This window comes from Haemorhous mexicanus, chromosome 13, assembly GCF_027477595.1.
Source record: "Haemorhous mexicanus isolate bHaeMex1 chromosome 13, bHaeMex1.pri, whole genome shotgun sequence".
In the NCBI taxonomy this organism is placed as follows: domain Eukaryota; kingdom Metazoa; phylum Chordata; class Aves; order Passeriformes; family Fringillidae; genus Haemorhous; species Haemorhous mexicanus.
The window spans coordinates 9,445,777-9,464,585 of NC_082353.1; the positions used below are offsets into that span (position 1 = coordinate 9,445,777).

The 18,809-nt window shown below is 41.9% G+C and overlaps 1 protein-coding gene across 1 annotated transcript in view; it reads left to right on the top strand.

The window, feature by feature from the left end:
• Positions 1-1,299: 1,299 nt before the first annotated feature.
• PRTG (protogenin) overlaps positions 1,300-18,809 on the top strand; it is a 76,328-nt gene continuing 58,818 nt past the window's right edge. Inside the window, 2 exon segments of the mRNA XM_059858435.1 lie at positions 1,300-1,384; positions 2,026-2,328. Of these exon segments, the coding sequence (XP_059714418.1) occupies positions 1,300-1,384; positions 2,026-2,328 (388 nt within the window).

An 18,809-nucleotide genomic window follows, 5' to 3' on the forward strand; every position in this document is an offset into this window, starting at 1 on the left:
TTCCTGAAGACTTTCAGAGGGATCACTGACTCAAGCTGTAGCCAGTCCTGGTGATGATGCAGCAGAAGGGACTGGTTTGGCTGCCAGCTCTCAGCTCTGTGAGCTTTGCAGTGCTGGCAGGAACAAAAAGCAGTAAAAACTTGCCTGTCACTGAAGTCAGCAGCTCTCACAATGAATGCAAACGTAGGGCAAATCTGCTGAGTAAGAAGATGCCTTCTTACGCGGTAACTTTAGAAACTAGAAATCTGAACAGACAAAAGAGACTAGAAATTGCTGGCTGCAAGCATGGAGTAAAATCAGGGGTGAAACTGAAAGCTTAAATGATAGTGGCAGCACTTGATGGTATCTCCCATACACATTATCCAGAGGGTGCTGATAGCAAAATTCTGAAGCCATCTGTTCTGTTTAGGTTGCATTTTTGCAAGCTAGTTCAAGGCAGATGTAAACTTAAGGCTGTTTTCTGAGGATGCAAGTAAAGGGCAGCTGATCCTCGACAGCACAGCGCTGTCCCATGTGGTCTGCTGGAAGTGGTTTTATTGGTGCTGTAGGATGGGCTCAATGAGAACCACTAACAAAATTGGCTTTTTATTTATGATCAATGCCCATCCTCAAGTCATTTGTCTGCAAGTGTGGGAGGCCGGTTTTATCTGGGTGTGAGGATGCTCTGGCCCACCTGAACCGTTCAGCACCTGTACGGGCAGTGCCGGGTCCAGTGCTCAGCCCTGGTGCTTTGCTGGCTCAGCACTGGTTCAGTGCTCTGGCGGGGGGAGCTCTGGCAAAGCCCTTCGGTAACGCCGCGCCAGGTCCAGCACACGTGTTGCCGATGCTCGCCACGCTGGTGAGCCGTGCGGTGTCCCGGGGGAGCCCGGCGTGCCGGGGGAAGGCATGGCCAGCAGCTTAGGCATGGCCAGCAGCTTTAGCCGCGGCTGGAAGGCTCAGCCCGCCCGCCTCGGGGGTCGGCGGAGCTGCCGTCGGGTCCCGGTGCCCCCCGGGCGGGGCCGCGTCTGCGGGGCCGTGCTCGGCCCAGATGGCGCCGGAGCCCGCGGCCCCTCGTGCGCGCGGCCGGCCGGCCCTGCCGCCCCCCGCATTGTCCGCCGCGACCCCCGCCCTGCGGCCCGCCCCGTCCAGCGGCGTCCCTCCCTCCTCCGGCCGGCCCTGCCCCTCGCCCCTCTTCTCCCCAAAGGCCAATGGAGACGAGATGCAGAGAGTAGGGCCGGGACGGGCGCGCCGGGGCCGCTCCGTCCGTCCCCAGTCTCCTCCCCTCGCCCGCTGACCGGTGTGTGGAGCGGCCGGCGGGGCATGCCAGCCGCGTCCCGCTGAATGGCGCCGCTCCGCCGCCGGCCGCTGCTGCGGGCGCTGCTGCTGCTGCTGCTCCCGCTACCAGGTGAGTCCGGCCGGCCCGAGCCCCATTGTCCGCCCGCGCCCCGGCCCCTCTGCGGCCGCCGCACGTGGCTTTATTTATTCGGCATCGGCGGGACCGGCAGCGAGGGAGCGGGAACCGGCGGCGGCTCTGCGCTTTGTTCGCGCCGCGACGGGGCGGGGGGGCGTGAGGGGCGCGGGCTGTGCGGTGCGCGGCCCCTCCGCGCTCTGGTGAGAGGTTTTCGCTAACGATTCCTTGTAAAATCAGCCTTTTTACGACGCGCCCCGCTCCGGCTGCTTTGGCAGGCTTGTAAAATTAGCGAGCGGGCCGGGCGGAGCGGTCGCACCTGTGTGGCCGCCCCGGGGTCACCGCGCCCCCCGCCCGTGCCGTGGCCGTGCCCGGGTCGGTGTGGAAGGCGCCGGTTCTCCGGCTCCTTGGCTTTTTACAGCCTGAGGGCTTTGCGCCGCGTGGAGTCAGTACCAAGTTTCCCAGAGTTGTCCGAGTTGGGAGCGCTCGGAGCGCGTGTGGTAGCGATGGCTTCACCTCGTGCTGTGGGCTCCGCGGGATGACTCGCAGCTCACAGTGCCCTTGGTAACTTGCATGTCTCTGCTTACATGTCTGTCCTTACAGGCAAAAACTTTTTCTTTTTTTCCCTTCTCTCTCAGGAGTATGGTCCTTTAGTGAACTGTTTTTTGTGAAAGAGCCTCAGGACGTTACTGTGTCAAGGAAGGATCCGGTGGTTTTAGACTGCCAAGCCCGTGGTGAAGTTCCTATAACTATTACATGGCTGAAAAATGGAGGCAAAGTGTCTGAAAATGAACGGATCTACACTTTATCCAATGGCTCGTTGTATATCAGTGAGGTAGAAGGAAAGAAGGGAGAACTGTCTGATGAAGGATTTTACCAATGCTTAGCTCTGAACAAACATGGGGCCATTCTCAGTCAAAAAAGTCACCTCACACTAGCAAGTAAGTCCCAGCTCTTATATTTTAACCCGTTCCTGAGTTTGTGGCAGCAATTCTCTCAACAGCGCACAACATCCTATCATTTTGATTGTGTACCTGGAAAGTTAAAATGCAAAATTATCGAGTAATTCTAGAGAACCTTTATTTCTTTTTAAATGTATAAAGATTATGGGAAAAACTTATGGCGGTCCCTTTTTCAGTCCCTGATGTGGCAGAAGTGGCGCAGGCACCTGTGAGACCTCTTGGGCAGTGGTGCCTTGTGTGGGTGGCTTATGTATGTCACTAGTCTCTGGAGCAGGTGGTGATGCAGAGTCATGCTGGCCACAGAAGTCCTGGGTCTGGTTTCCCAAGTGCTGTTCTAGCAGCCTTACAAGGGTTATCTACAGATCTGATTAAAAAAAAAAAAAGTTCCTTGTTCAGTAGCTTGACGTTGTGTTGTGCCATCTTGGGGCAGGGTGGAATGATTAATGCAGATGTTTATCTCTGGGAGAGGAAAGAGGGGAAAAGTTTTCTGGGCAACTGTAAGGCCTTGCTTTTCTGACTTGTGTTCAGCCAAGCAGGTGTGGGTGCTGTCCCACCTGGTTCCTCTGGAACCTCCCATAAGGGCCTTTTATGTGGTTCTACTGGGAAGGGACAGTTGCATTTCTGGAGTGACTCCCTTCTGCTGGGTGAATGGTGAAGGAAATAGTTGTGTCTAAGTGCCTTTATGGCTTTAACAGACTGACCCCGGGTGTTTGTTGCCCTCCATTTTCCTATCATCTTTAAACATTGAGCAAGACATGTGTATGAGGGATGGAATGCTGTGCCTTTTTCCATGGCAGAGCAGAGCTTTGCCACTAGACTACCTCTACAACGTGATCTCCCTTTGCTTCCCAAAAGGACATGGGAATGCACTTTTCAAAGAAAAGTAAATTTTGGCAAAGTAAAGAAAACTTTCATTTCAAAGAAAGTATAACACAGAGAGTACACAGTTTATGTAGTCTTCTCATGTTCCCTCTATAATGGGACTTAACTGATGAACTTAATCTAATAGGAAAAGACTTCCTATGACCTCTTCGACCCTGTTCTTAGTAGCAAGTTGAATAAAACTAGTGCTGGTACCTCTGTGAAAACCTGACATTAATTCTAAGCTGCAGTTTTTACTAAATTGAATCTGAAACTAATTAATGAAATTGGTATATTAGCTTACGTTTAAAAATGTGTGAATGTTAACATTTGTTAGTTTTTTTCTGTGTGCTACTGACCTGATTCTAAATACTGCCCACGAGATGCCCCAGGAAGGTGTGAACAGCCTTGTTCAGTGAGCCAGAGCACTGGGTGGTTCAAAACCATCCTGGGAGCAGGTGGCTCCAAGTGAGTGCTGAGTTTTCACATGCTGTAAGAGTGTGAAACTCTGAAGTCTCGATTTCAAAAACCTGCCTACATATTACTTTTTATCTTGCTCATGTACAGGATTGAGAGACTAAGTAATTCATGGGCGCTTTTGGTAAAATGGTGAAAAACGAAGTATTACAATTTTTAACATTTAATCTCACTAAGTTTCAAAGTGTCAGCATGATTAAAAATTAGACAAGAAAACCCTCCTAAAGAGGATAGGATTTTTTGTTGTTGTTAACCAACATAAAGCTAAGCAGTGGCTGGTGGATTCTGTGGGTAGAACTGAAAAATTCAGGGCTACTTTAAATTGAATACATTGCAGAATGAGCTCCACGCTTAATACCAGAGAACTTCTGGAATAGCCCAGAGCACTGTAGTAGAATAGCTTGGTAATGCAATTGTAGTATTTGACTTTATTCAGACAATGCTGGACTTGTGTAAATATTTGTTTCTCACATGCACATTATTTCATCGGAAAGGTGCCTTATTTATGCTGATATTCACCAAGAAGGTCTTGTGAACCAATAGATTGTGTGCTGTGGAGTGAGATTCTTGTTTTGCAGCCCTTTTTTTTTTCCTCCCTCCCCTTCTCTGTAAGACTGTGACAAAAGGTTTCTTTTTCTTGTTTGAATACTTGAAAGGCTTTCTATGGCTGTTGGAGAAAACTGGAAGAGATAGCGGATCCATAATGATCACAGTAGGTGTTGTTGACTTAGTGATTAAGTGGTTAACTAGTGGCCAAACATGAAGTTATCCTCTGTAGCAGTCTCTTCTCTTTAGTCATGCACCAATCTGACCCGTTTCAGAATGTCATCTTTACTGTAAAGCTGTGAAATTGGGCAATAATTTGTATTGTGATAATTTGGAGCCCAAAAACCACGTGCAAAATTAGTTTTCTCTCTCATTGTTTCACAGTGTTTCTGCCTGCTCTCATGAGCTGATTGAACTTTGCAGACATTTTAAGTGAAATAAATGGAAGTCTTGTGGGGGATTTTGTAGCTTTACAATTTTTCTTTTTAGAAGAAGTTGTCGGTTGCTGCAAAGGCAAATTACCTTGTGGTCAGGGTACAGAAGGAACTATACATATTAAACAGGTGGAGAATAGGCATTAAATGGGCATTCTTTCTTTGGAGGAAAAAAGCAAATGCTCTCTTCAGTTATTGGTAGCAGCAGGGTGTGAGGATGTTCTTTTACTTTGCCTGGTCAGAGGTTTTTCCAATAAGCTTATCTTTTGCTTCAGAATTGTAATGTTTAGTGTTGCATTTGGAAATCAAAAACTTTAATCTGTCCAAGAGTTTAAGATCTGAACACACAAGGAGATCAGGTCTTGGTTTCTAAAGTTAGAAACTGGAAGCTGAAGGTTGCACTCTTGGCAAGAATTCCATTATTCATGTGCAAATTAAGAATTCACAGGGTTAAAAGGTTAGAAACTGGCCAGGATGAGGTTTACCCTTGTGATAAAGAGCAGATGACCCTCATTCATTGGCCAAAGCTTTCATGTAGCTCCTCTGCAAAGTTAGTGATTGCCATGAATTGTTCTTGAGGAATGCAGAAATTCAAATGTGAGCAGGCCTTTCCTTAAGTGTCACTATGGAGCCTTATCTCCCGAGCACATCAGAGTAGGTCTGCAGGGACAGGGTTCCTCCCCAGAGGCCCCAAGGCTTTGCTTTCCTGTTGTTCATCCATGCACAAAAGAATTTGACTAATTTAGGGCTTTTTTTTTGGTGAGATCCCCCTACTTTTTTAAAAGGAAACTCTGGTGCTGAGGTAGTGCTTAGGTAAAACTAAATATTAGTTTCAGTACATGCTTGTAGTTACTTCCAAAGCTGGCTGATTGATGTGGGGGCAGAGGAGGAGGTCCTGTCTGCTTCTTTGTGAGGGGGAAATGGTACTACTTAAGAGCATGACTTAGTCAAAATTTGACTTTTGCCACTGCTACTGAGAGAGATCTCTTTAAACAGAATATCAAAGGAGTGTAGACTTCAGAGAAAGTCCTTTTGGTACAACTTTGAATCAGTCAAAAGTAAACAAGCTGAGATTTTTGTTTTCCTGCATTTTAAAATTTTGATTATTCAACCACAGTTAACTAAGATTCTGTCTGAAAATAAAGCCTAGACTTCCAATAAAATATTATTCAGGAGAAATGGAGAAGGTAGATCATATTCTGAAGCTGGTAACATGGGCATTGTGCAGTGATTGGATAGGTCACTCACTGTTATGTGCTTTTCACAAAAAGTAGAAATTGAAGTCTTGAGATGGTTGGATGGCATATAAACAGCATTCCTGGATAACCTTTTCTCCACTTGTAACTTGGCTGAATTGGTTTTAATGTTTGTCAATTAGAAGTGTAAGCCTAATTCTTCTTGTACAGGTTTCTGCATTTCACAAGAGTGAAAGGTGATGCAAGCAGGAGGTTTCTGGGAACATGCTCCTGGAGGGAGAGTGTGAGTGAGCCCACTGCACTGCAGCCTGAGGAGTGCTGGGCCCTTTACACAGAGCAGCCTGTACTTGGTGGGGAGTTTGTAACTTTGCTTACCTGCTGAGGCAGTGATGTGATTTCAGGTCCCCTGTCCTGCCAATAATTGGCCATATTTATATTTTTATAGCCTAATAGCATCTTTGCTCTGCTTTTAAATATTTGCACTGAAGAGTGCATCCAGCCAAGTCTCTTTCTGTCCTGTGGCAATCAGGTCTCCTCAGCAGTTCCAGCAGTTTGTTCCCACTTTGGCATTGTGCTGTTCCTGGTGTGGGCACAGCTGCATGTGTAGCTAACTGAACAGGGAGCTGGTCTGGATTAAAATAATAGAATTAAAACAAAAGATGGTGTTTAACCCAGGTGAGTTCCCCAGTATGGTTTGTCTTGGAGCCACTCAGTGATTGCAGTGGTGTGACTGAGAGGACTGAAGTGGAGCTGGAAAGGCTTAGTGGGGACAGAGGAAGGTTAATGAAACTTACTTACACTCATCAAACAATGGCCTTTGTGAAAAGTGTAGGCAAAACCTTTGCCTCTCTGCTACTGATTTTTTAAAAACAATCTTCATCTTGCCTTAAAATAACAGGATTAATAGCTGTGGTCTATCAATATAGTTTTCTCTTTTCGTGGAATCTGTCATTTCAGGTGTCTTCCAAATGCATTTAGAACTCAAAGTTATGTCCAATTGTTTTAAATAGCAATGGAGAGAGGTACAAATTGTGAGAAAGGAAGGTGGTGTTAGGGGGCAGAAGTGGTTTTGGGCTGAGGAGGAAGTGAAATGGCAGATGGCAGCTGTAGGCAATAGTACTGCATTGAAAGGGAGCAAAGTCTTAGTGCTGTAGAACTGGTGTGGTTACAGACAGCTCGAGGAACCTGGTGGTCTGGGTTTTGACAAGTGCTGCTTTGATTAGTTGATTGAATATCCTGAGAGGAAAAATTGTTTCTAAGCTGAGAGTGCACATGGCTGATTATTAGTGCATTTAAATTCCAGTGGTTTTAGGCAGGAAGATGATGTTCCAATGTCTTAGTCAGCAATGTCAATTGATAACAATGAAGAACAGTAAGATTTTTTTGTTCTTTAACTGAGATATCCTGAAGAAATAAGAAAACTGGGAAGTACTATCTTGTTAACCCTTTTTATTGGAGTATTTTTCTCTACAACTCCCTAGGCATCTTTTGACCTGAAATCCTGCAGCACCTTGACAGAAGACAATTATCAGCATCCTTTTAAGACATAACCATTAGTTACTCTTTTTTGTTGTTGGTACCAGGACATTCCCTCCTTTTTCAGCAATGATTGGCTCCACTTGTAAGAGCTCTTGCGCAGAATGAGGAATGGGCTTTTATATTGTTACCAAGATAAAAAATTGTATAAAACTTTGCTTAGTGCGCATGAAGAGTGTTTGTTTCCACTACCATGTCACTTGAGAGGTGAGCTTTTTATGGGTTTCCTCAACACCTCAGTTTCAAATTTGTGTCAAGCCTAATGCCAGTCTGAGGCCTACTATGCCCTTGCTTTTATTCCTAGTTAGTCAGACCAAAGCTGTTAGGGTTTATTTACTAGTTTTTATCAGAGTAACTTTACAATGTATAAAGTTTTTACTGGCTTCTTTGTTAAAAGAAGCTCAATCTCTTTGGCAGTGCACTCTGTACTAATAAAACCTTCACCTACATGAGAAAGGTTGAAGGAAAACACGGTGCTGTGCTAGATGTTGCCCAGAGCTGTGGCCCAAAGCACTCACTCCTCACCTGGTGTGAGTTCTGTGTGTGCTGTGTGCACAAACCTGGGGAGATTCCTTTCCTGCTTGCAAAGCAATGTATGGCAGCAAAAGATGCTGTTCTGTTCCCGCAGTGTGCTGCTCCCCCCCCACTGCTCCCTTTCTTCCCCCTCCCTTTTTCTCTGCATTTCTTGGTGTAGAAATTGTTGAAAGGGCATTCAGTAAGGCCCCCTTTTGTCAGCCAGCTCTGATTATCCTAAAGAAAAGGATCTCACTCTGAGCAGTTGTTTGCCTAGAGACTTGTTGTCACGTCTTCACAATTTAACAGCTGTGGCTATTGATGGTGTGCAGAACAATTTAAGACAATGACAAAAGAGAATCTTGGAGGAAGAATTTAAAAGTTACTAAGCATTTTCCTACAGAAATATGGTCATGCCCATTGTTGGACAAACTTGTGCTTAGTATTTGTTTGTTTTCCTCAGCATTTTGTATTTTTTCCACACTATATCTCCAAAATTGTGAACATAATCTTTATTTAGTTTTGCCTTTTTTTTTTTGTTTTGTTTTTGTTTCATCAATAGGCCCAGCTGTTAAATTGGGATTGATTACTTCCAGTCTTTATAACTGGTAATCACCACCTAAGTGAAAAAGTAATCAACAATGTCAAGACTCCACATTTTGTTGAGTAAGTGTGGGTTGTATGGTCAACATTAGTTACTAAGGTCAACCTCTAGGTAGCTTTTAAGCAGCAGCATTTTAAGCAGTGTCTACATTTTAAAGTTGATTGTCTCAGCAATTGAGTTAGGAGTGGAAAAAAAATTGCTCTAGATCATTTGTGTTGGGAGTTAGAAATCCATCTGGCAGCCTTCCAAAACCTGCATCTGTAGTGGAAACAATTTTTGGTTGTATGGATTAAATGGTTACTTTTTAAAGACATAAACAGCAGACTCAGGGAAGAGATGTCTGTGAAACCACCTGAGTATGGACAGTTTGCTTTTTGCTTTAGTGTATAGAATTATTGTAAACTCTTCTTCAGTTTTTTCTGTATGTAAAAACTTTGAAGGGAGATGGCCTTCCTAATTTATTAGAGGAAAATATAAATTAGCATTACTAGACAGATTTTTTTTCTGCTGCTTTTACTTTGTTTCATAATTCTCAATAATAATTCTATTGGTTTTGTTGTGGGTTTTTTTTTAACAAAATCAAATTTGGTCTTAGATGAGTGGAAGTTTTTTTTTGTTTTGTTTTTAACAACATAAACCCCATCAAAGACAAAATAAACTAAGTTGCATATGGATAATGCAGTTAACATCTCAAGGCCCTGTTCAAAGTGCTTGTTTCTCAAGTGCCCATCTCTTGTAGTTCTGGTAAAGGTTTTTGACATGTCAGAGCATCTGCAACATAGAGAAATAAAGTCTTGGTATCATTTTCCCAGAGGCAGACAGGTCTTCTCCAGAAATTCACTTAGATTCTTATTGTCAAAACCCAACAATGACAGAATGTGTAATCTTTGTATTTTATGGGGTAAAAATTTCAGAGTTCCTAAGTCTTTCTGTGCCAGTATTGCAGCAAACAACTTTTAAAACTCCCACTGTGGCCAGGGTCTCTTCTGATTTTGGCTGATGAGAAAACTGTAAATTATTTGGTAGCTAAACTTGAGCAAGTTTGGTTCTAGCCTGACCATTGTAGCAATAGCATTCAGTCAGTAGCTGCTTGTTCACTGGATGTCAGAGCAGTAGAATGTAATGTGAGAAATCAAATATTGAAAATGAACTTTTTGTAAAAGACATAGGAATGCTGACAACAAGCTTTATATCCAAAGATTTTATCAGGATTTAGTAATTTGAGGCAAAATTGCAATGTACCAAGACACTACTTCACCATCTCTGGCAGGATTACTGGGGAGGAATGTCAGCAAAGAGTGCAGTTGTTTAACTGTCTGTAGTCATGATTCTTACATTTATACCTGTTTTAACTGACTTCCTCTTCTGATTAAAGTGGTGAGAATACACCCTTATTCTCATAAATTATTGAAAGTGTTTTTATAACATTATTTCTGCATGTGGGCAAAGCTCTGAGGAAACGAATGACTCCTGGAACACACAACAGAAAGCAGTGATCAACTCTCTTCCTCTCTAGACCTCACAGCTATATTCTGACTTGTATTTTACCAATTTTTTCAATGGTAGAATTCTGCTGAGCAAATGACACCTCCAGCCTTGGAGAAAAAATGTGTTGGAAAGCAGTGTCTGCCACCAGAGTCCTGGTACAATTCTCCTGGGCAGTGAGGAGTAAGATGGTTGTTGTTTCAGAATGGTGGCAGGAATGTGTTGTGAAAAGCATGAAGCCAGCTGCAGAGAGGGTCTTTGATCTATTTTCCCATCTACAGAATCTTAGGAAGAAAACTTCCTATGTCCTGACTGATACCAGGGACTGGTGGTTGGATGGGTTTTTATCTCAAACACTGCAACTCACTCTATCTGCATTCTGATGTGGAACAGCTTTGTGTTTTAGGTAGATGGTGGTGAGGACAGCAAGGCTTATGTGTGAGCCTTTTGGAATTGCAGCTTTAGGTGGACTAAACAGAGTGTTTAAGAAAGGAGGAAAGTCTGTCTTAGCTGCAAACTGCTCTGAATGGTGTATAGATGATAAAGCAGGAAAACTTACTTTGTCCTAGTCCTCTAGCCTCAGAACATGCTAAAATTTTGATTTAGATTTTAATAATAGCAATAATTTACCTTGGCTTTGAAGTGTGTTAGAAATTTGCTCTTTAGCTCTGACATGCAGTAGTTTAATTTTAAAATTATTTGCTGATGAGAGAGAGTTTTAAAAGAAATAATTACTGATTGACCAGGCATAAGAGGTACTTTATTACAAGAGGTAATAAGAGGTAAGTTATTACAAGCATTAAACATGTCATCAGGTGTTCTTTTAATACATAGCTGAGGGGAAAGTTAAAATAAGTCTTTACAGCTTGTGGTGTGCATCTTGTATATAGTGATGAATGAATGTTGGAAACTGGAGAGGATCCTGGGAACAGAAGCATCTTTATATTTTCTAATTTGATTTTTAGTGTCTTCAGATAATAATCATGATCACACTGATTGATTACATTATTTATTCTCATTCCAGTAGACCAGAATTTCTTGTGTAAAACCTTCATCATTCCTGGGATTTTCTCGGCTCTACTTTGAGCCATTTCAGATTAAAGTCCAAACAAGTTAAAATGAGTTTAGAAAACCAGGTTAAATCTCAGCCTTTGTAGCATGTGAAGTAGCAATGCTGTCTTCTCCCTCTAAAATCATAAGCTGTATCAAGACACTTTCTGTACACCTTAAAATGGAGAGGAAAACATATCAAATAGCAAAGCTTTTCAGATCAGATTTGCTGATCTGTTCTACCATTGAAAATTTTCTCATTATTTGTGTTCCCACTCTTTCTTCTTTCTCATGTCACGTGCAGGCTGATTTTTCTGCATTTAGTTTTTGTTTTTTCCTTTTCTCTTATAAATTGTCATGTATGTGCTGCATCATTGCTTTGGATCTGCAAAACTGCTTCTGCTGACCCTCCTTCCTTATTCCTGTCTGATGCCTGGAAGGAGGTGCTGTTTTCCAGTGGAGCTTATTTTCACAGCTGTGGCAGAGGAGGGAAGTGTTATAAGATACTTTCAGGTCAGTTTTGACCCCAAATTTAGATGAGGTAAAAATGATTCTGCAGAAGTATAATATCTTGTCTCAGGTGGTCTGCCTGTCACTTAAAATCAGACAATAATTATGATTAAGAAAAAGCTGTTTTAATAGCCATTAATGTACAGTAAAGCCAGGTCAGTGTTACACAGTATTGTTTTTTGCTTTACAACTTGTTACAACTGGAAGTTTTCAAATAACCCGTTATCTTTTCAAAGAAACCTTAAAATTCAAGTCTTTGAACATGCAGAAGAATTTTAAATGCTTACTCTTGCTTGTACAATCTTGAACATATTAATAAATTGCTTAGATGACTTATCAGCAAATTAACTAGGGTAAATTATTAAATTACCATTTCACCATCCACATCAAGATCTCTAGTAAACCTCTAATAACTGTAACATGTGCCTCAGGCAGAGCTGTGCATTATGTATGTTCTTTGTAATGAGAATTCGTTGACTTTATGAAGCCATTGACAGCCATTTATCATTTTGTTCATTAAACTTGTCTGTGACATCCGGTAAATTGATGTTAACTGGAAATATTCTCTGGGAGTTCTGGCACGACTCTGTCATTTTGCCTGAGGAGAAACTTTGTACCTAGCATGTCCCAAATTACAAGGGTGAAACTTCCTTCCCCCACCTCCTCTCCAAAAGCCTAAGTGGGCATGTGACCAGCTCTTTCTTCCCCTCTTGCTTTTAATGCTTATTTATGCAGACACCCCTGTAGCCCACAGTTTGCAAGCAGATTTATCATTGATCTTCAATAGAGGTTGAAAGTGGATCCTGCTTTTATTAGTTCAGCCAGTCTGGGCCAGGAAGGGAGCTCAGTTTTATCCCACAGCATACAAGAAATTAACTGTGGAATTCTTAGTAGCATTGGTGGGAGTTTTGTGACATTCCCAGCACGTGGCAGTTAGTACTTATTTTTAATGGTCATAATCTTTACCCAGTGTTGCTTACTGCTGATTCTTGGTAGGTGACCAAGTGCATTGCTGAAAGCCTTTGTAACAGTGCTTTGTGTGGTCTTTTGAAATTCCTCGGTTTGGAATGATGAACAATATTTAATTTTTTTTTTTTTTTTTTTTTTTTTTTTTTTTTTTTTTTTTTTTTTTTTTTTGCTTTTGAGCATCCAGTGTGGAAAAAAATGCACATTTTTAGCACCTGCCAGTGTTTGGTTCCTGTGGGATACCCATCTCTGGTAGTGGTAGAGGTAGTTAATAGGATATCTGCTCCCCTTCTAGTGCTCCTGTTGTGTTACCTGAATCCAGCTGTGTCAGGGATCTTTCAAACAGAAATGAATGGACTAACAAATTGTGCCATAACTGAACAAAACATTTATTAAAGGGTCCAATATACCATCAAAAAATTGAATATGCAAAAATGAATTTTTTATCTTTTTAGCAAAAGAGTAGAGCAGTTGGCTCTTGAAAATATATTGTGTCTCACTACATAATAGTTCACTGGATTAAATGAATTTATTGATTTCTGCTTCTTTACTGACACACATTTATGAGCAGTTTCTTTGGCACCATGGCCACATGTCAAAGGTCATAACTTTCCTTCACTGTGGAAGAATAAAAGCTTTCAGATGGTGAATCCCTGAAATCTAAACAGGGCTTTATCCTCCCTTCCCCCCTCAGTATAATTACTGGTTTTGCATGGATTTATTTAAGATAAATATAGAATAATAATAAAAAACCTGTACACACTGAAGGAACACCTATATTATCTATCATAAAATAGCTGCAGGAAACTCTATACATAAAAGGCAACATATCTCATCTGCAAATAGGTATCATTATGGAGCACGTGGTAGGAGATTAGACTCCTTTATGGTCAGAGATTTTATTGAAAATTGTCACTTTTTAGAACAGAAGAAATATTTTTCATGAAGAATTTTATTAGCTGTAGTTTAGAAGCAGTATTTCTTTCCTTTTAGAGTTGTGTATACTTTGTGCACCAGAGGAGATCCTGGAAGTAGATCCTCCTGAGAGAATGAGCACGTTCAAAATCTGTGCTGTGTTTAGATGAATGTTGATAATATCTTTAATGACCTTCCTTAGTAGTAAGTAGCCTGTGGAGTTTTTGGTGTGTACTAGATATGGAAGTCCACTCATGACGTAAACAGGAAGTTATTGAAAAAAAGAAACTGCAGTGAAACATAATGTGAAATTTAATCAGTTCACTAGTTTGTTAGAGGTGAGGAGGCAGGAGGGGTGGGCGGGGCTTTGGGTCTATCTGGGAAGAACTTGGCTTCTCTTTTTGGCAGCTACTGGCTGGTAGATGAGCTCTGACCATCTCAAGAAATTGCATGTGAACGTAACCTCACCAAGGTGTCGATGTAAAATAATTGAAATATTTGTGCTAGGTAGGGTGACGTGGGTTTGAATTGTTAGCATGGTCTGGCTGTGGTCCTCTTAGAAAGGATGTTTCTGAAGGAGCAGCAGAGCCTAGAGTTCCATCAATGGGAGAAATACCCCAAGGTTTTCTAAGAAGGCATAAAAAGACACCCCACTGCCTGCCCTAAGAAGGAATTGCTTGCCAGACTTATTTTTGCATAGTAGAGATGAAACCTATTGATGCTTTTAATGATTGTTTAAAAAAAAAAAAATCAGTGGTAGACTTTTCTTCTGCTCTAATATTTATGTGTGTGTGCAAATGGTGATCTTGTTCTAAGGGGGCTATTGGCACTCTGATCTTAAATTTAGCAAATATTTATATTGTAGAACTGCAGTTGGTAATTTTCTGACATGTTAACTTTTTTGATAGAAATTTGTCATGTCAATATTAATCTCTGTTTTTTAATTTTTCTAATACAGTATGTTTCATCAGGACTGTTTATCCTGTTCCCTAGAGCAAATTGAAGATCAAAGTGTTTTCTGTTTTTTGGGGTTTTTTTTCACTAGTCAGCATGGAAATGTCTACTTGGGGAGCAGAGACATGGAACTTATTGGGGTCTTTGTGTCTGGAAGTAGCTGTTGCTGTTGCTATGACTAGAATTGGTTGTTTTGTAAGTTCTGAGGAAAAATCTCAAACTTTTTTCTTATTTTGGCATGTGTTCACACATCTTTACTCAGCTTGACTAGCTCAGGACAGGAGGTGATGTTTGTGCTGAGCCTGTTGCTCATGAACACGAGCTGGGCTTTCCCTCCAAGCTGTCCTGGACAGATGTAGACCTGCTTTTTTTTCCTGTTCTGCATTAATGAGGAGCTAAGTGTGATCTAACACTGCCTGGAGAAACCAGCTGGCATGGAAAGCTGGAAACAATGCTCTAATTACCTGGAGAGGAAGTTTGGGAGGGGAAGGGGGTGAGGTGGAGGTGTGAGTGGTCTCATGTGTCTAGAGGTCAGGCAGGGGATTGGTGGGAAGAGGCGAATGCTGAGGAGAATCTTGTGGAGTGAGGGCACCTGGGCTTGGCTCGTTTGCAGATTGCCCTGGGTACAAACTCAGAGTGGAACAGGGATCTTGGAAAGACAGACACGAGAGAGTGTGCCCATCAGAGCAGCTGATCTTTCAGGACATTGAATGTGGCCCCAGGAGGCCTGGACTTCCCTTGGGAGCTTCAGAAAGACAAAGAATAATCTCCTAGTGATGCCTTGTGATGCCTGAGGCAGCACTGGTCTGGGGATCTTTAGAGTATTAGAATTGCATTTCTGCCAGAAGCTTCTGTAGTATGTGACACAAGTCCACTTGTCCCAGATTTTCATGGGAAATCTTTGGTGACATATTTCTTATGATCTCAGTATATGATGCAAGGTTCTGAGTTCTGGTCAGTTGGAGCTGCAGCAAGGTGGGGGAGCTGTCCATGACTGCAACACATGGAGTGCTGTGAAGGATCAGTGTTATGTCTTGGGTGTTTAAATTTAGTGAATATTTCAGTCCCCCATCCAAATGTTTGTCCATACCCAAGAGTAAAATTCAGATAATAATAGAGCATAATCTCAAGGTGTTGTGGAAGTGGATGCAGTAACATTTGTGAAGAACCATAGTGCAGAGCCCTGCAGGGAGGGCCAGGAGGAAGCTGGTAACTCTGTTGAGGGCAGTGTTTAACACAGTGTAATAAACAAGGAATGAGGCCACACACTGAACAGAGAGGAGAAAACAAAATATTGAATAGATGCTCAGTATGTGAGCACCATTCATTTGGTGCTGTGAATAGTGGGGAAGTGGGATTGTGCACTTGTATTGTTTCCTAAAGCATGTATATAAACAGAGCAAATCAGTTACATAAACAGAGTATTTTCTTCAGTTTCCCAACTTCTGAGCATTTGGGAAATTTTCATCATGTGTGTATACACACATGTAAGAGTGGGATGTATGAGTGGGAAAGTTTAGGGATTAGCTTCATTTATCTAATGATGTATGTAATTAAAAAAATGAAATAAATATGCTTGAAAATATTAGAGCTTTATATGGGCAGGATGTCATGAATAAAGGTTTGTACCAGACTGTCTTGTGACAACTTTTTAAACAAGTAAGTTTGTCAGAACTTTCTAATCCAGCCAAAACATGGGCTGATATCTGAGTATGTATTCAGCAATAACTTTAACTTCATAATATTAGGTTACATATAGATATAGATATAGATAGATATAGGTAATATTTTTATATATATTCATATGTATGTTCATCTATGCAGTCTCTGGTGTGTGTCAGTACAAAATTTACTTTTTGTCATCTGAGATGAAATCAGGTGTATTGCTAGTGCAGAGGAGAAGGGCTTTTTTGAGGTGCCAGGCAGGACTGTGGGCTCCAGTGCTGTGGAGGAGTTGGTCTCTGTGGGTTTCATCTCCTCGTTCATCTGCTCTGTCTCGTCTTTCAAATATTTACTCCCCCACATAGCCTAGCCTGCTTGCTGGGCTACAGGTCTTATGTTGAGCCATAGGGCAGTTTTTTGGAAATGCAGCCCTGCAGTCATTTCCTGACTAGAGAAAAGCTCCAATGCTTGTTTGCTTGTGGTTCCCCCACCCCCCCCATCATTTTGTTGCTTTTCCTGATACATTTATGTAAATGATCTCAAAGGCAGCAGAGTATTCAAGACCTCTTGCCTTTGATACAACTTGTGCATCTCGATCCTCTTTGGGAGCTGTACCTTTGGGTGCTGGGACCTTCTTTCTCTGAGGATGTTTTTTGCAGGCCTGTTCAGAAGCTGGAGTTATGTAGAAGTTTAAAGCATTATTTTTATTTATTTTAATTGTTCCTTTCCTCACTATTTAGTAGCTGCTGTGTTCACCATTGTCTTCCATTTATCTAAATAATGGTTGCCTGGCCTTTCACAAACTTGCGATGGGGAAAGATGGTGACCACCTGAAACAATAATATCTGTGGCAGAATAGCCTGAGAACTTTAAATAACCAAAGGGGACCGTTTCCAAGGCAGCTCAGTGACCTTTGGATCCCAGGAGTAGACTATTCATAGAGGCAAAGCCTTTGTCCTGCTTTGACCAGTGGTCAGTGAACTCTGGCAGGCCCCTCGGCTCACCATCTTGGCCCTAGACTAGCAGCTGGTGATTGATTCATTTAACTGTCCAGATTCACATTCTTCTGTCAAGGACTTGTCAAGGAAGAAAAAGGTTCTGTGGAGGGCTATTCATTTTACTAAAAGGAAGGGGATGCATTATATGATTGAGTGGATTACTTTTGGGTCAGAAGAGTTCCTGCATTGCTCTGTTTTAATTCGGCCTTCAATCAGAGAGAGATTTAGTTTATCAGAGCAGTGTGGAGCTCATGTAGAGGGACAGATAATTTCAATTCCATCAGTGCAATAGGGTTGTTTTCTTTTGTTTGTTTGTTTGTTGTTTCCCCCCATCCTTCTTGTGATTTGTCCACCCCACTGTGTTTCTGCCAAAAGAATCCATAGATTTTTGTGATTGGTCGATATGACAGAGTTAAGAATATTAATTACTATTAATCTCACTCTTATATTTAATATGTGTGTTACATGAGTATTAATGTTTGTAACTACCTCTCCTATATGGTTTTGAGCAATCCAGGAAAGTGTCAAGTAAGTAAAAGGTCAGTGTGTTACCTCTGTTTTGGATGAAAAGTGAGAACAAAATAAATTAAACAGGATCAAACTAATAAATTATTTTCCTCTAGACAACACAGATGATGGTAAAGTTGAGGGTAGAACCTTGTATTTTCTATCTAATGCCTGTTTTCACCTGAAATAATAGTTTGTTGTAAAAACTTTGCATTTTCTAAATTCTCAGGAGAGCTGTTTCCCTCTGCTGGTTTAAATGCCATTTTTTGTAAAACTGGGAAGGTGTTTCCATGCATTATGAAACATGAATCATGTTTTCAGTTCTACAACTAATGAATCCAAAAAACCAACTTGGAGTTGTGCTAGGGAGGTGTGTTTCAGCTTCAGTGTGTTGCCAGCTCCTCTTTCCATTTGCCCTCCAGCTGGGTTGTGTTTCCTTAGCATTAGGATTTCCTTGCTGCTCCTCTTCATGAAGTACTGAGCAAAGCACGTTGTTGCTTGGCTCCTTCCACTGGAAATAACAGGCATTAGAGAGCAGATCCTGCCAGTTAACCTTCTGCCTCCCTTTGAATGAGCACCATGAGCTGCAGCAGATGAAATACGACCTTCAAGTTTCTTTTCCCCACTCTCATAAGCTATGTTTTGTTTTGGTTTGGCTTATTGAACGTATTATGAGGGATTTCTGATTGGCTCCAGGCCAAGGTATTTTACTTCTGCTGATGGAAGTACAAGTGCATAATTTAGAAGAAAATACAGTGAAGCTTGATTTGTTGTTTCCTTTTCTCTCCCTCTTTTGTGGGGGAAAAGGAAGAATTTTGTATTTGTATCAAGATAAATGAATGGCTTAACTACCTTAAGAGCAGAGGGAAAGTGGAAGTCTGAGATAATCTAACCTTGCTAACACTTCTCTGTTAGACACCTCTACATATGTGTCAGAAATCTGGGATGAGTAAAACACCTGTTGAATAGGCAGCCTTCTTTCATGGAGGCCTATTGGTATTCCTCTCCTGCCAGCAGCTGCATTTCCCAGGGAGCTGCCCCTTGCTTGGGACTGCTTGTTCCAGGCTGGAGTAGAGTGTCTGAGATGGGGATAGCAGCTTCTCTGGGCTCCTGATAACACTTCCCTCAGTGCTGCCCTGGTGGCTTTGATTCACGGCCTTGAGTTGGAGACAAACAATGAGCTTTTAAAAATCATGGAAAGGAAAAATGGGTTGTCATTGTGTATTGGAAAGTATGAGTAATCTAA